At 55.5% G+C, this 16637-nt stretch overlaps 1 protein-coding gene across 1 annotated transcript in view; it reads right to left on the bottom strand.

The window, feature by feature from the left end:
- SLC25A42 (solute carrier family 25 member 42) overlaps positions 1-16637 on the bottom strand; it is a 30566-nt gene continuing 13929 nt past the window's right edge. Inside the window, exons 2-8 of the mRNA XM_047096994.1 lie at positions 11472-11586; positions 7935-8040; positions 6221-6246; positions 5423-5589; positions 4922-5038; positions 4146-4297; positions 1-2313 (exon numbers count right to left, since the gene is read on the bottom strand). Coding sequence (XP_046952950.1) covers positions 2006-2313; positions 4146-4297; positions 4922-5038; positions 5423-5589; positions 6221-6246; positions 7935-8040; positions 11472-11552 — 957 coding nt within the window. The 5' untranslated portion in view covers positions 11553-11586 and the 3' untranslated portion in view covers positions 1-2005. The remainder of the gene's footprint in view (positions 2314-4145; positions 4298-4921; positions 5039-5422; positions 5590-6220; positions 6247-7934; positions 8041-11471; positions 11587-16637) is intronic.

Raw genomic sequence — 16637 nt, 5'->3', positions numbered from 1 at the left:
GGTTAGAGCCGAAGAGAAGAGACATGGGCAGAAAAAAAAGTCATTTTAATTTTTATTAAATATACTCTCTTGGCACAAATCTTTTAAAATATATAAACATTATATATAAACAAAGTGTCTTCATGGCATCAAAATGTAACTCCAGATCAAGATGGACACCGGTGGGAGGGGTGTGGCCACGGAGGGCACCAGCCCAGCTGTGTGTGTGGCTGAGGCCCACTCGACTGGGAGCCACCTTGGGGAGGCACGGTGGGGCTGGCGGGACCTGGGGGCCCCTCCCCTCTGCCACCCGGCCTGAGGCTCAGAGAGCCATTCGTTTGGTCTCACCTGCCTGCGGTGGACCCCCCAGCCCCTGCTGCTTTCTCTTGCCTGGTGGCCCTTGGGTCCCCAGCCCGTCTCCCTGTGAGGGGTCCCTGCCTCTCCTGCCGAGCCTGGGCGCTGGGCAGGGCAAGGACAGGAGGAGCGAAGTCCACCCAACAAAACAGCCTTGAGACCCTGGGGATGAGAGTCAGGCTGGCCGGCAGACACATGCAAGGAAGGACAGAGAGAGGGGTCTTCATACCTGCAGGGGTCCCAGGCAAGGACACCAACGGGACAGAACAAAGGGGAGAAATGAAGGTCACGACTGGAAATGTGCATGGGGCAAACACGCCCTCTTAGACCCTTTCACACATCGTCGCTGAGGAGCTCTCTGTGAAAACCGACCCTCTGGTCACCTCTGCCTGGAACCAGATCGCACAGGTCGGGGTTTACTGTGACTAGACCCAGGGTCAGCCAGATTGAAGAACAAAACCAAAAGAAATCAAGAAACTCCCAAAGTCATTCTGAAATGTGACACCGAGCGGACCCTAGGGGACTTCTCCATGAGACCAGCTCCCTGGAGGTGCCCTGGGGTTCCCCAATTTCTCCGAGAATCCCCCCCTGGGCTACACACGGTCTCAGGGGCCCCCATTTTGGGAAGATCAAGGCTGCAAGTTGCCTCCATGCGCTCTCTTCATGGAAATCCGACAACCCTGTGGGTCTTAAACTGCCCTGTGTCTTGGCCAAGTGCCTGCTCAGGTGGGGAGCCAGGGACATGCCACATGCCACACATCCCCACAGGAGCCGCTGTGCCTAGGGGCAGAGGGCTAGGGCCTAAGGCCAGGCCTCTACTGGTGCGGCCTGTGGGATAGCGATAGGGGTGGGAGCTTCCAGGCCCAGAGAAGGTGACCTGGGTGCCCAGTTTCCAGCAGATGCCCTCCGGCTAGGACTCAGACCCAAACCCGTGGCAATTCCTCAAACCCTGCTGTGTGGAGGAGATGTGACCCTCCTGGAAACATTACAAACCAGACAGGTGGGCGACAGAGGGGAAGACCCACTCCTGGTGCCCTACTATGGCCACGGAGTCAGGATCCAAATAATCCTCTTGGGAGAAGGCTGTTCCGAAGCAGGAGGCTCTGGTGACAGAGGAGTCATGTCACCTGGGAAGTAATGGCAAAGGTGGGACAGGTGGGGCGGGGTGGGGCAAGAGGCTGTATTTGTAGCCCCAGCTGAGCAGAAGTCTGGCCCCACCTCACCAGGGCCTGGACAGGCTTCTCCGAACACTCTGGGACTCCCCTCTGTGGGCGCAGGGGCAGGTGGAGTCTGGCTCTGAGCCCAGTGGGCATGGCGTCACTAGAACCAGGAGCATGTCCAAGGTCACAGGGTGCCAGGAGGCGGTGCTGGTCACTCCCGGCTCAGGGCATTTAGGGCGACGCCTCCAGGAGACAGTGCCAGCCCCAGGGAGGAGGGATGGGAGAGTGTGGTAGCCCCCGCCCACCAGCCTCAACATTGCACTTCAAGGGCCGCCGGCTGGTGGCACCGAGGCCAGGTCCCCCAGCTTATTCTACAAGGTGCTCCCGACGTGGCTCCCAGAGTGGAACCATGCGCACCCTCACTCCACGGGCTCAGAAACGAAAGGGGTCAATGGTCCGCTGCAAGTGGAAGCTCGGCTCCCCGTCTCGAGAGCAGCCGGCCCGCGGGCTCCCTAGCTCTGCAGGTGCCGTAGCAGGATCTGCATGAGGTCGAAGGTGGTGAAGCTGATGCCCACGGCGATGGGGCCCTTGAGCCAGTTCATGCTCAGGCCCTTGTAGAGGCCACGCACGGCGCCCTCCTCCCGCACGATGGCACGCAGCGTGTGCGCGATGGATGCGTGCGGGTGACCCGTGACCCCGGCTGTCTGCATGCGCCGCCGCACCACGTCCAGGGGGTACGAGGCTGACTGCCCGATGAGGCCAGCGCAGGCCCCAAATATCATGCGCTCAAAGGGGTAGGGCTGTGGGCGGCCGCTGTACTCTGTGGACGAGGGACAGAGGGGCTGTGTGAGGGCGTCACAAGGGGGCACACGGCCCAGTCCGTTGTGGGTGCACCCCCACAGCCGGCACTCACACAGGCCCGTGCTCTGTCCCTGCCGTGGCTCAGGACTCCCCTGGCTCCCCTGGGCCTTCCCACCCCGGCCTCCTCACCTCCCGGCCATTCCTTTTAATCAAATTTGAGAAGAAAAGTTTCTAAAAAGGCAGAAACTCACAAATAATCCCTTTAACCAAGTCCTACGACCCAGAATGAACTCCCATCTGATCACTCTTGTTTTCCCATCAAGCAAAGAAGGAAAGTGATAGGGGCGACCGCGACCCTCTCCACCACCCAGCCCGCTCCGTGGGTACCCTCCACAGGGCTGCAGGGATGCGGTGAGGTGAGCAGCTGGGTGGACGGGACATGTGGGACACAGGAAGGGGCAGCAGCCAAACAAGAGGGGTTCTTTAAAACTGTGTGGTTGTAGGGGTGCCTTGTGGCTCAGTTGGTTAAGCATCCGACTTCGACTCAGGTCATGATCTCATGGTCTGTGAGTTCGAGCCCCGTGTCGGGCTCTGTGCTGACAGCTCAGAGCCTGGAACCTGCTTCAGATTCTGTGTCTTCCTCTCTCTCTGCCCCTCCCCCACTCACACTCTGTGTCTCTCTCTCTCTCTCAAAACTAAACAAACATTAAAAAAAAAAAAAATTAAGGGGCGCCTGGGCGGCTCAGTCGGTTAAGCGTCCGCCTTCAGCTCAGGTCATGATCTCACGGTCCGTGAGTTCGAGCCCCTTCTCGAACTCCTTCCCTCTCTGCCCCTCCCCCACTCACGCTCTGTCTCTATCAAAAAATGAATAAACATTAAAAAAAAGTAAAAAAAAATTTTTTTAAATTAAAAAAACAAAAACAAAACAAAAACAGTGTGGTTGTAAAGGTAAACTAGGAATTACAAACAGTGGGACACCGCTATTCTACTCAGCACGCTGGCCGGACAGGAAGGAATCCGCTGGCACCCACGTTGGGTGAGTGCATGGAGACAGGGCTGGGGGGCAAGCGGAGTACGTCCCCAAACTGGGGGCTCACACCCTGGGTGTCTGATCACTGAAAACCTGGGAACACCCAGCAGCCCCCGGCAGGGGAGGCCCACTCCACTGCTAAAAGGCACGGCAGAGCCTCAGACCCCGCAGGGTGGACTCATGAGCCTCCGACCCAGATCCGGCAGGGTGAACTGAGAGCTGGGGCCCAGCTGCACTCGTTGCAGGTGTAGGTAACTCAACTGTGGTCACCGTTTACAACATTACAAGGTATTGTTCCTGCTACACATAGAAATGCGTGTGGAAGCATCAGCAGCCAGCGTGAGGGATGCAATAAAGAGGCCTCAGGGGGGAGCGGGGCTGGGGGTGGGGAACACAGGACCTCGCTTCGCCTGGAACATTTTCTTTAACAGAAAACATCTCGGAGCAACGTCACCACCTGTTTGCACCGGGCGGGGGCGGGTAGCAGGTATGGGTGGTGGCATATCGTTCTCTGTTTTTCTGCACTTTTTGAATTTCTCAAAATTACCTAAACACGAGAGGGCACTCCCTCTGCCGTCTAGACCGTACCCGGGACGCTCTGTGCACAAGTGGCTGCCACTGCTCCGGATGACACTCTGGATTTCACAAAGCTGGTCTCAAAATGCGGCACGAAAGGCTGGGAGTCTAGCAGCCTCAGTGGTGGCTTGATATGGGTCTTGTTCTGACTCGGACCTTGACCGGGCCCGGTGGGGGGATCTTAGGGTCCCGCCTCGGAGTGTGTGTGACCCTGGGAGGTGCTGCCCTGGCTTCCGTCTCCTTACCTCTGTGCAGGCTCTTGAGCGTCTCATAGGTGAAGAAACTCAGGCCGGCATAGGGAATGACCCCCAGCACGGTGGGCGTGAACCCGTGGTAGAGGGTCTTCAGGCCCTCTTCTCGGGAGATGCGGATGAAAACGTGAAAGATGTTGCTGTACCTGCAGGACAGAGTGACAGAGTGCGTGGGCTATGGGCACGCAGAGGGGCCACTGGCCTTGACTAATTCTCTGCTCCTCCCGAAGACGGGCGGGCCAGGGTCCGGATGTTGATGCCTTCCTTCTTTAAGGAACACAACCACATTGCAAAAGCTTTGGCATTGGAGGGGGAAATGCGTGCCTAAGGCTGTACCCCACCTTCACCTCCCAGGTCACTCTGCTATGCCCAGCCCTTGTCTTTTCACCGTGGGCATTCGTAATGTATCCGTGCCAATCCAAAATGGAGACTTTGGGGGACACTTGGGGGGCTCAGTCAATTGAGCGTCTGACTTTGGCTCATGGTTTGTGGGTTCAAGCCCCACGTTGGGCTTTGCACTGACAGCTCGAAGCCTGCTTTGGATTCTGTGTGTGTGTCTCTCTCTCTCTCGGCCCCTCCCCGACTCATGCTCTCTCTTCCTCTCTCAAAAATAAACAAACATTAAAAAAAAATAAAAATGAAGACTTTCGGTTCGATATAAGTACAAACGAGAGCCAATACTAGTAATGGTCCTAGTATCGGCTAAGAGAACCAATTACTGCCCGTGTGGAGAGTAGCGGCAGAACAGAACGCATGGCCTAGGAACTCACATTTCCTTTGGGGTCACGGCCATCCTTGCTCTGACCAGGTCCAGGGGGTAGGTCAGCGAAGCAGCTGTTGTTCCAGCTAGTGCGCCTGCCAGGAGGCGGGGCCAAGGGGGCAGGGCTCTGAAAGAGGGGGAGGAGACGAGAGAAAATGAGGACCCCCCCCCACAAGACTTGGGGTGCCCACAGGTCTCAGCCAGGGGGGAGAAGGAAGGAATGGGCGGGGCCTGGCCGCCTTATGGCGGAGCAATGGGTCTCCTGGGCGGACATCATTCTGAGGTTCCCACAGCTGCCTTTCCTTGGCATCTGCTCGTATGCAGTCATGACGTGTTCCTTCCCTGCGGACACTGGGGCGCAGTGGAGATCAGGGGCCCTCCCTGGACTTAGGTTCTGAGGGGAGCCTGGGCAAACGAGAGTTCTGCCGTGGTGAGCGTGCAGAGACAGGAGGACAGGGTGGTGGTGCAGGGTTGAGACGGGTTTTGGGGGCGGCGGGGGGCGGCCACTCACTCTCCGCGGAAGCCATAGTAGTGGCCCAGGATGCGCTTGTACTCCTCGTGGGCGCTGAACTGGATGGCGGCGTAGGGCACCACGCGCACCATGGTGGCCGAGTTCCCGCGCCACAGGCTGAGGAAGCCCTCGTTGAGGTAGGTGAAGTAGAGGAGCCGGAAGGCCTCCTGGAGAGGGGGGCAAGGTCAACACCCTCGCCTGCCCTGTGCTCCATCCATGGAGAACACCCTGTTTTGTCCAGCACTGTGACTGGGGCCACATTATCGGACCCACCCCACCTTACCCCCCACATTCTCTGGGCCCCACGCAGGGACCCCTCTCTCCCTACTCCTCTGACCCGAGGAATAGTCACGAGCCAGGGGAAACAAGGTTTGCAGACAAGAGGCCCACACAGAGGGTCTGGCCGGTAGTCTAGCTTTCAAAGATATTCTTTATCTCTTCCTGTATTACAAAGGTGATGCCTGCTCTCTGTTTAAAAATGAATCAAGTGTGAAATTGTGGGTTTAGAACTTCAAGTCCTTTCCCCACCGCCCCAAGGATGAGTGTCTCCTGTCAGTTCCTGGGGTGGGCTGCATCCAGGCAGAGATCGGGGCACTAGGACAGGCGGCCCTGGGGCTGGTGGGGGAGGCCTCAGGTCACCTGGCAGCCTGGGAACTGGCTTGTTGGGGAGATGAAAGGGAAAAAACACTTTGAAAAGCATCTTCCTTCACCCCTGGCCACGTGCCACCACCTCCTGCCAGCTCAGCAGGGCAGACGGTGATGGCCCCAGAGCCAGGAGTCAGTGACCCAGTGGCTCACCTTGGCAGAAAATCTTTTTGAAGACACTGGAAGAAAACAAAAACACAATAGAGACCATTAGATGTGAAGGACAGGACCTCGGTCTGTGGGACCCCACTGCTGGGCTCAAGTCTGAGCATGGGGAGTGAGAACAGCCCCCGAGGGCTGAGGTGGGGGGGGGGGGGCGGCGCTCTGAGCAGGGTCAGTCTCCTCCAGGGAACTTCCTCACTGGCTCAGGGCCCCTGCCTGTGAACTTTTCCCCAGGGAAGGGAGCTGCCGCCTCACTCCCCAGAAAAGTGAGGGTCTCTGCAGGGGCTTCTGCCCCTTGGGGTTGACAGCTCGGCCCACCCAGCCGGACTCCAATTCAACCAAACCCCTTTGGGAAAGGCCTCCCTGCCTCCAGCTGTGCAGAGCAGCCAAGCGGCTTGGTCCTCTCAGAACAAGTCCTGGGAGGTGTCCCCTGCCCAGAGCCGACCCTATCTTCTCACAGGTGCAGGCGGCCACCCCAACCGGCCTCCCGCACCCTTGATGGCTGCCGCCTCGCTCCCCGATTCCACAGTGTGCTCTGCCCTCGGGGGCCTGCGCCACAAGGGGTCTTGCAGCCTCCCTCTCCTCACTTTCCGAGCGTCTGCCGTGTTCCCAGGACACCGTCACAGTCTCATCTGTGGGGACAGGTGTGCACACCTACTGGCCCTCAGAGCTAAACCCAGCTCCCCGCAGGGCACTACGCTCCAGGTAACAGCACGCTCTTTCCCACGTCAGCTCACTCCTTTGGAAGGAGGCTGATATTAGCGTCCTGTTTTGTGGATGAGGAAACTGAGGCCCAGGGAGGCTCGGGGACCAGCTCGAGGAGGGCCTGGCTTGAATCTGCAGTCCCTTCCTCCCAAACAGTTGAGGGGCAGGGGTCCCCGCTTGTGACTGCCCTGTTGTAGGCACTGGTCACTGTCTGTGGGACGGAAAGGCCTCCTCTTCAGGGGACCCTGTGGCTGCTTGACCCCAAGGAGAGGGTGAAGGTTTTTTGAACTGGGCCTCCCCAAAAGGAGTGTCCATGTCCTCATGCCGAGTAGAAGTGAATGGGACTTCATTTGGAAACAGGGTCTTTGCAGATGTAATTACATTAGGATGACAGCTTACTGGAGTCGGGTGGGCCCTATATCCAATGACAAGTGTCCTTATGAGAGGAGTGGACACAGACGCAGAGGGCAAAGCAGAGTCTGGGGAGATGAGACCAGAAGCCAAGGATGCCTAGAGCCCCGGGAGCTGGAAGGCTCCTCACCTAGAGTCCACAAAAGGAACCGACCAGGGATGACACCCTGATTCCAGACCTCTGGCCTCTGGAGTGTGAGCTGAGTCGTATATGGTACTTTGTGATGGCAGCCCTGGGGGGCTACCAGGGTTTCTAAGTGGATTTTTAAGAGGCATTTTTTAAAGTTTATTTATTTATTTAGAGAGAGAGAGAGAAAAAAAATGAGAAGTAGGGACAGGGGGCCAGAGGGAGAGGGGGAGAGAATCCCAAGCAGGCTCTGCACAAGAGCCCGATGCAGGGCTTGATCCCATGAACCATGAGATCACGACCAGAGCCGAAATCAAGCAGTTGGATGCTTAACCGACTGAGTCACTGAGGTGCCCCTAAAAAGGCATTTTAAAGCCAGTTTGCAGTTTGGGGGGCTGCAGAGGAGGGCAAGCACCTGGAAGCATCTCTATCGTATACGACAGGCGGACAGAGAGCATTTACCTTGGAAGATGATTTTGGTTCGGTCCAGGGGAGCTACCGCCGTTTTGGCCAGAGCACCAGCCAGGGCCCCAGACAGGAGGGAGCTGAGAACTTGCCTGTGGTCGCTCTGCAAGAAAACACGTGGACACAGTCTGTCATGAGAGAGAGAGAGAGAGAGAGAGAGAGAGAGAGAAAGGGAAAGGGGTCTGCTCCGCTGGGGACCTCACTCAGGAGGAACATCTTCCTTCTATTCCTGGTGGAGGGCTGTAACTTGCACAGCTGTCCAAGTGTCACAGCCCTGCTGGGCCCTGGGCACAGTGGGGCACAGGGCAAGCCGTCATGAGTCCAGTGGCCACAGAGCCTGTGTGGGCCACGGCGAAAACTTTTTGGGTGACAGAGACCATCCACGTGAGAGGTGACCCACTGGCTGGGCTGTCCCATGAGTTTCCAACTTCTCAGAGACAGCCAAAATAGGACCGACCCCAAAGAGAAGAGTCACTGCACCCCGGTGCAAACCCTGGCTGCGTCCACCGTCTGTGCGCCCTGGGCTCCCGTGCTGCAGTGGTTGGAGCAAAGTCACCAGGGCCCTTGTGGGCTGGAGATCAGGCAGTGGTGTGAGGCAAGCAGACCCTCTGTGTCAGTGTGGCCCCTTTCCACAACTTTCCATCAGGACTGCCAGAGGCCAGCATTTGTGGTTCTTTTTCCAGCCAAGGTGAGGGTGACAGTGACGGTGCTGGCCTGCATCACGAGGCTAGCCTCAGAGCCAGCACCGTTCCCGAGTCTTCTCAAAGCTCCCTGTGAGGAGTTACACAAGAAGTCACCTGCTTACCATGTTGCTAGAGTCTCCATTCCCTCAGCTGACTCGGCCACAGAACTCTCGCCACCAAGGGGAGCACTAGGGCCTGGCGGTGCTCCCATCTTTCCTGGCTCCACAATGAGGAAGGATGGGGGAGGGGCAGGCCATTCAGTGATCCCCGGAGTCCCTGGAGTCTGACAGGAACCAGGTGCCCTGAGGATCCTTGGGACACACAGTGCGTATGGGGGGGATATGTACAAGCTCCCCCTCCCCTTGGGGCTGCCAGTCCACGGGGAGAGCCGGACAGGAACTAAATCTTTAGACAAATGTGTCGAGTCACCAATCTTGGATGGCTGTGATGAGGGGGCTTAGGGTCCCGGGAGAACATGGGGTGGGTGGTGAGGGGCTGAGGTTGAAGGAGGAGGCACAGCTAACTGGGGATGCGTGTGTATGTGAGATGGTATTACAGGGGGAGGAATGGAACACCCAGAGGCCCTGATGAGAAGTGGGGGGTCCTGAGGGACCACAAGACAGGCAGGGTGGTTGACACAGGGAAAAGGAGGGGGCGCAGGGAGGAGAGAAGAGATCAAAGGCAAGTGGGGGCTGGACTCCAGGGAGCCTGGGGGCCCAGCAAGCAGACAGGGCCTGCTTGCAACCGTAACCAGAGAGGAGACAGCGCCTGCAGAAACTCAGGGTGGAGAGACGGAGGCCAGGCCCAGGGGATGGGTAAGAGGCATCTGGGGGGTACAACTGGCAGCCTGGGTCTGAGTGGGCATGGTGGAGTCCAGGGTCACTCCCCGAGTTTGCTCAGCTCAGTGGGTAGATCAAGGGTGAAGGGCTGGATTCCAAGTCTGTCTGCACACCTGGCCTGCACCTGGGCTCTGTCCTAACTGCCTGCACTGACCATGGCCTTTCTGATGTCCCTTTTCTCGTCTCTGACACTGATGTGTTGTCTCCTGGCCAGGTCTGGGTGCCTCCAGGGGCCGTGGTGCCCTGTGATCTGGCCCTGTCTCTGGAGGGCTTCACCTCCTGTTCCTTAATGCCCCCAGTACCTCCCCCACCAGCTTGGCCCTCTCTTCCCTAAAGAAACAATCTCTCATGGCAGTGTTTTCCCTTCTCAGTTTCTGTGGCAGAGCTTCACCGTGGGCTTTCATATTCTCCTCGCTTTACAGAAGCCTGTCACTGGGCCCCCATGCCTTTTCTGGATCACACAGAAGGTTCTGGAGGTCTGGTTCCACCACCTTGAGAAGTGTGGACGGCAGAAGCCGTGAGGTTCAGTGGTGTTCCTGGCAGCAGCTCCAAGGCCCAAGTGGCTCCCAATTTCCTCTCTGAATCAGTGTGAGGACCGTTCGTCTCGCGGGCCACTGAGAGCAGAGGGAGTCCCCTGTGGACAGGCCACGTGCCCCCCTGGTCCTAGAGGTGGAGCCGACGCGTCCCTTCCACGCCCTTCACCAGGCAACTTCCTGCGCAGCCTGCAGTTCTCACGGTCATAAAGCTACTTCTGCACGTCGTCGGGAACACACGGCTGTCAGCCCTGACTCAGGATGTGGTGCTCCGGGGATGTGCTGGGAGCCCAGTTCACATGCTCGGCGGACGAGGCCGCTGCCGCCTGTGGCCAACGCTTCCGGTGACCCTTAAACGACCATGCCTGGCTTATTCTTGAAAGAGCTCGGCCCAGGCACCAGGGAGCTGTCAGTCTCTGTATGTATCATATGGAGAGCACCTGCGAATGAAGAACGAGGCGGACGGCCTAGCAGAGAGAAAGTGGGCAATCCAGACAGGATCCACACGGGCTGCGAACACCACAAGAAGATGCTCAGCTCCTTAACCAAAGAAACGGCTTTACAGAGGAAGCTCCCCACCGCTGACTGGTCAAGTGAACCAAGACTGGTGGCAGTGGCTGGCTAGCACGGAGAACCGGCACTGCACGTGGCTTGGCACACAACGGGCGCTGGTCCTTTTGCTGGGCACGTCCACTTGGTGAGATTCAGGCAGCCAGCCAGAGGCAGGGGGGTGACATCTCCCTCTTGTTCTGTGGGGAAGTTCACTAACCTGTGAGGGATGGGTGTGCCTGCTCTGGGGTCTGGCCTCACTCTCCCTGCATCCACCCCCAGTGTGGCCGTCCTCCCTCCCACCTGGTGCTCCAAGGGGGACCTAGAATTTGAAGAGAGGTTGGGAGGGCCAGAGGATGCTGCTTCGGCCTTTGATGCCGTGGACTTTGAGAATGGCCCACGTGCCCTGGAGCTGGGTTTCTGTGTGGGCTGGGGCAGTCTGTGTTCCAGGTTCCACTGGAAGAACTTCTACTGGCTTCTATGGTGAACAAGGATGGAGCCGATCCAATTTCTTTAAAGGGGAACATACCTTTTCTTCAATTGAAGGGTGGAATCCGAGATGAGCTTCAGAGAGGAAAACTGGCAGCTGAGAGCGCACCCCACATGCGAGCCCCCTCCCCCACAGCTGGCCCTGCCCGTGATTAATTCTAGAATCTGAGTGAGAAAAAAGGACACTTTCTGACATTCTAGCCAAATCTGGGCGAGGTTCTGGCTTCTTACTAAGCGGCTGGGCAGGTTGGAACCACATGGCAAACGGGACTTTAAATGGAACAGAAGGTGGCCAGCCCGCACCGCCTGCCCCTCATGGCCTCCCAACAACACAGCTCTGAAAGGATTGTGTGTGCGTGTGTGTGTGATTTGTAATGGGGTACAGGAACACAGAAGAGAGAGAGCTCATGAAAACGCCCATCGGGGAGGCGGGGTACTTGCCTTGGAATTAACAGGTGAGGGCAGGACGGCCTCGGCATCCTCACGCACACGCACCGCACTTTCCTTCACACCATTACCCATTCCAGGCCAGCTCCAGGCAGCAGGAGACTTGGTCCTGGGAGACGGAGGCAGGGTGAGACCCAGTGAGAGGAAGACCTCCCCCACGAGCCTTAGGCCTGTGACTCATCCCTGAGTCACCTGAAGCGAGAACTGCCCTAGCTGGGTGCTCTTTCCAGCCTGGCTTCTGTCTCCCTGCAGGGGAAGGACTCTGGCATGTGCATCTGAATGCCAGTCCCCAGCATTGGCTTAATCATTCACAAAAGCCCTTCCCATCTTTGATTTGCTCATCACAAACAAGCCTCTGAGTTGTCTGTTTTTTTGAACCGAGTAACAACCCCAGGCAGATGGGCTCAGAGAGGTTAAGCCACCCCTGCAAGGTCACACAGCAGGAGGCAGAGGTGTGGCCGGCTGTGGAGGCCAGGGGGGGTCCCACCTGCCTGGACCCAAGCACCCACTGGGCTTTTGTCAGCTTGGACCTGAGTATCTATCAACAGAAACACTTAGAAAATTAATTGTTTTCCTACTGTAAGTTTGCCTGATGTTTCTGGCCAAGCTTACAGTAAAGGGTCCTAATACTTGAGGATTCCTCCCTGGAACCTATATTTAACCTCTGAGTGGAAGTGCATGCAAAGCCCAGCAAACCACAGTGACAGGAACAGAAGGAAAAAAGAATGAAAGACTAGTGCCACCAAGATGCCGACTGTGCATTGGTGTTTGGGGGATGGGGGGGGAGCGGGGGTGCTCGGGTCCCATGCTTTAAAATCAGCCAATAAACTGGGGCGCCTGAGTGGCCCAGCTGGTCAAGAGTCTGACTTCAGCTCAGGTCGTGACCTCGCAGTTCGTGGGTTTGAGGCCTCGCGTTGGACTCTGCACCGACAGTGCAGAGCCTGCTTGGGGTTTTCTCTCTCTGCCCCTCACCCATGTGTGTGCGCACGCATTCTCTCTCCCTCTCTCCCTCTCTCTCTCTCTCAAAATAAATAAATAAATTTTAAAAAATCATCCAATAAATCAATACACTTTCCCACAAAATAATGCAGACTGTTGAAGCCTCTCCTGCCCTCCAGGCCTTCCCAGGCCCTCCCAGGTCAATCCCAGGGCAGAAGGTCCTAGACAGCACAAACAGGATTCCCCTCCACTTGTCCTCTGCTGCTGTTTCCTACCTAAAATGGGCCCTGGCTCCAGGAAGCATGGCTGCTTCCAAGATGGCAGGAAGCATAAAAATGAGCCCAGAGCACCCTAAGGTGCCAGGGAGGAACCAAAGCCAATGGCGGTGTGACAATGAGACAGGCAGGGGCGTCAAAGAGCTCCCAGTGGCCCACAGCTGGAACTCTCTGAGCAACGAGTACTGGATTATCATCCAACATATAAATTAAATACCCAGATAGAGTCCGCAGATAGAAATCTGCAGATAGAAATAAATGATGAGGGGTGCCTGGCAGGCTCAGTCAATGGAGCATATGACTCTTGATCTTAGGGTTGTGGGTTTGAGTCTCACGTTGAGTGTAGAGATTCCTTAAAAAGAAAATCTTTAAAAAAAAAATAAAGAAATAGGGGTACCTGGGTGGCTCAGTTGGTTAAGTGTCTGACTCTTGATTTCAGCCCAAGTCATGATCTCGTGGTTTGTGAGATCAAGCCCGTTGTCTGTGCTGACAACGCAGAGCCTGCTTGGGATTCTCTCTCTCTCTCTCTCTCTCTCTCTCTCTCTCTCTGCCCCTTCCCTGCTCTCTCTCTCTCAAAATAAATAAATAAACATTAAAAAAAGAAAGAAATGATTGAATACAGAAATAAATGGGAAGAAGAGACAAATCCCCCAGGCAAATACTTTGTGCAGACACTCCACTCTTGAGGGGGCATGGGTGCGTGGCTCCCCACCCCTCAGGTGTGGGCTGCGTGTGGTGATTTCCTTCCAAGGACAGGACACCTGACGGGTCCCAGCTCAGCCAGGTGATCAAGGTCAATATCAAATGAGTCATGCTGGTGGCCTGTGCGGTGGACACGGTGTGCATCATGATGAGAAGGGCACTTCACCCACGTGGTCCTCATTAAACCCATCACACAGGGCCAACCATGAAAAAACAGCAAGCAAATCCTAGTTGGGGGGCGTCATACAAAATACCTGACTTGTTCTCCTCAAAATCGTCGAGGTCAAGGGGTGCCTGGGTGGCTCAGTCGGTTGAGCGTCCGACTTTGGCTCGGGTCATGATCTCACAGTGCGTGGGTTTGAGCCCCGTGTCGGGCTCTGTGCTGACAGCTCAGAGCCTGGAGCCTGCTTCGGATTCTGTGTCTCTCTCCCTCTCTGCCCCTCCCCCACTCATGCTCTGTCTCTCTCTCTCAAATAAATAAACATTAAAAAAATTTTTTTTTAATTGTCAAGGTCATCAAAAAAACAAGAAAGTCCAAAAAACTGTCTCAGCCCAGAAGAGCCTAAGGAGATGTGAGGATTAGATGTCAGGTGAGATTTGGGGACAAGAAAAGGATATTAGGGGAAACTGAGGAAACGTGAATAAACTATGGCCTTTAATTAATAGTAACCTATCAGTATTTATACATTTGTAAAAAATGTACCAAAGTAATGTAAAATGTTATTAAGAGGGGAAACTAGGTGTGTGGGGTGTAGGGGAACTGTTGTCTTTGCCAATTTTTATATAAATCCAAAACTTTTCACAAACCAACAACGAGAAGCTAGGCTCTAGGGACCTTTTCAAGCCAGCTGCTGGGGTACCGGCCTATAGGGTGCACCGAGACTGTCTCATCCCCTCACCCCCTAGTGTGTACGGCTGTGGCTCCGCACCGTCCCTGACGCTATGGATTCCAGGGGATGGTCCCTACATCTGGGCGCTCGGATGGGTGGTGCAGCCTTTCTTAGGGCTGTGTCGAGGCATGGGCATGTTAAGTGTGAACACATTCTGCAAGTGTCTTCCCGAGATAGCATCCAGCCCTTTGGTCCCAGCCACACGAGGCTCTGATCTGTGGCCTCACCCTCCTTCCATTCCTCCCTCCCTCCAACTCCTGCCATAGCTGCTTTGGAGGCAGGCAGGTGGTGCTCTGCACAGACGGGATGTACAAGCTCAGGTGGGGCGGCCCGTGGAGCCCCCTGGACCTTTTTTCCCTCAGTTGCCTGGCTCCAGGACAGGCAGAGAATTCTCGGCGCAGAGAATTCATTAAGGGGCCCGGGTGTGGTGGATGCAGACAGAAACAAACCCATGCAGACCTATAAGAGTGTGTTGCTGCAGGTGACAGAGCGCCCAAAGCAAGTCATAGGGCATGCTGGGACAGAGGGCTGACGGGTAGCTCCCAAGAGACATCTCCACCTGGAATTTGTGAATGTGATATGATTAGAAAAAGGGTCTTTGCGGATGTAATTAAGGTAGGGATCTTGAGATGAGATCATCCTGGAACATCCCTACATCCAATGTGATCTGATTAAGACAGAAGAGGACACATAGGCAGGAAGGCCATGTGACCCCAGAGGCAGAGATTTGAGTGACGTGGCCACAAGCTGGCCACTGCTGGAGCCCCCAGAAGCTGGCAGAGACCAGATCTTGCCCCGGAGCCTTCAGAGTGCACGGTCACACACCTTAGTTTTGAACTTTTAACTTCCAGAATTATGAGAGAATAAAAATCACCAGTTTGTGGTGATTTGTTATGGCAGCCACAGGAAACTAAGACTAAGAGCCCTTTTTAGGGAAGAGATGGGGGCGGGGGGGGGGGGCTCCAGGCACCCCCACCCCAGCAGAGTGAAAGGTCTCAGGCTGCCAGCTGTTCACCAGGGTCCAGAGCCTCCTGGCAACTCGCCAAGGATCATGGGATGAAGAGGAGATCCTTACCCTGGGGGAATGAAGGGGGTAAGATCTCAAGATTTTGTCCCTCAGGCCAAAGGTTAATCTAAGAAATAAAGAGCTCCTTGCTATTATAAAATCAGTAAACAAACAAAAAACAGCCCAAGACAAAAAAAAAAAAAAAAAAAAAAAAAAGGCAAAGAAACAAAGAAACACCAGGTCACCAGGAAAGAAACAAATAACTTAAAAAAATATATGACAAAACAAAAAAGACCGATAACGGAGAAAGTCAGGCTGACCCCTCACTGAAGGGCTGTTTGCAAGTATTACAACTGTGCCAGAAGATGGGGGTGGACAAGGAGGGGGCGGTGGCGGGGGGCGCACCTCTTTGCAGGTGGTCTGGCAAAGACTTTGGAATGTGTGCTACCCCAGTACATGAGCCTGAGGACTCACTGGCCCTAAGGCCACCGTCAGCTGCTGGTCCCAGCAAAGGCCTGGAAGGGAAGCGACGCAGAGGGAGGTGACAGAGGGAACGTGTAACTCACATCCCCATGGGGAGAAGCCACTCAGCCTGTCACTAATGAGCACAGCCCACCTTGACTAAGTGAGCAAGGTCAACACCACCGGTGACAGGGCCTATAGACAGCCTGCATCCCCAACATGATGCCCTAGGTGGGACACGACATTGCTGCAGTGAGATTCCTACCAAAGATGGACCCCGCAGGCTAACCATGAGTAAACAGCACACAGTCCACACCAAAGGACACTGCAAAAAAAAAAAAAAAAAAAAAGACGTGGAGCTTGTGGATGATGAGGAAAGACTGGGGCACATCACAGATCAGGGGAGACTAGGCAGATCGGATGACGAAATGCAATGTGGGAGCCTGGACCAGAATGAGAACATTAGGGGAAATGCTGGGGAGATCTGAATTCAGGCTGGAGGTGAGCTCCAAAGTTGCCTCGATGGTATTTTCTGGTTCAGGTAGCTGTATCCTGTATGATGCTAATAGCCTGTATGATGCTAACACTGGCAGCTGGATGAAGGGTCTACCAGAACTCTGGTTATTTTTGTCACTTTTCTGTAAGGCTGAAATTATTTGAAAATAAAAAGCTAAAAAAAAAAAATGCCTTAAGGCAACCATGACCTTCTGGATTTGCTACAGGTTTCGGAGAAACCGATTTCAGAGGTCTGCGGCTGCTGAGGGGCTGGCTGGCTGGTCTGGCCCCTCCTTGTCCAGTTGGTGCCTCCAAGTCAGCAGCTTAGTATCTTGGGCTGGGGAAGGGCTCTGGCAGCCATGGGAGCCCCGTGAGAGGGATTGGAGCTGCT

This window comes from Lynx rufus, unplaced genomic scaffold (assembly GCF_022079265.1).
Source record: "Lynx rufus isolate CCGP_SWC_20201006 ecotype Redwood Valley unplaced genomic scaffold, mLynRuf1.p SCAF_4, whole genome shotgun sequence".
NCBI classification, from domain to species: Eukaryota; Metazoa; Chordata; class Mammalia; order Carnivora; family Felidae; genus Lynx; species Lynx rufus.
This window is presented reverse-complemented; position numbering and strand designations above follow the sequence as displayed.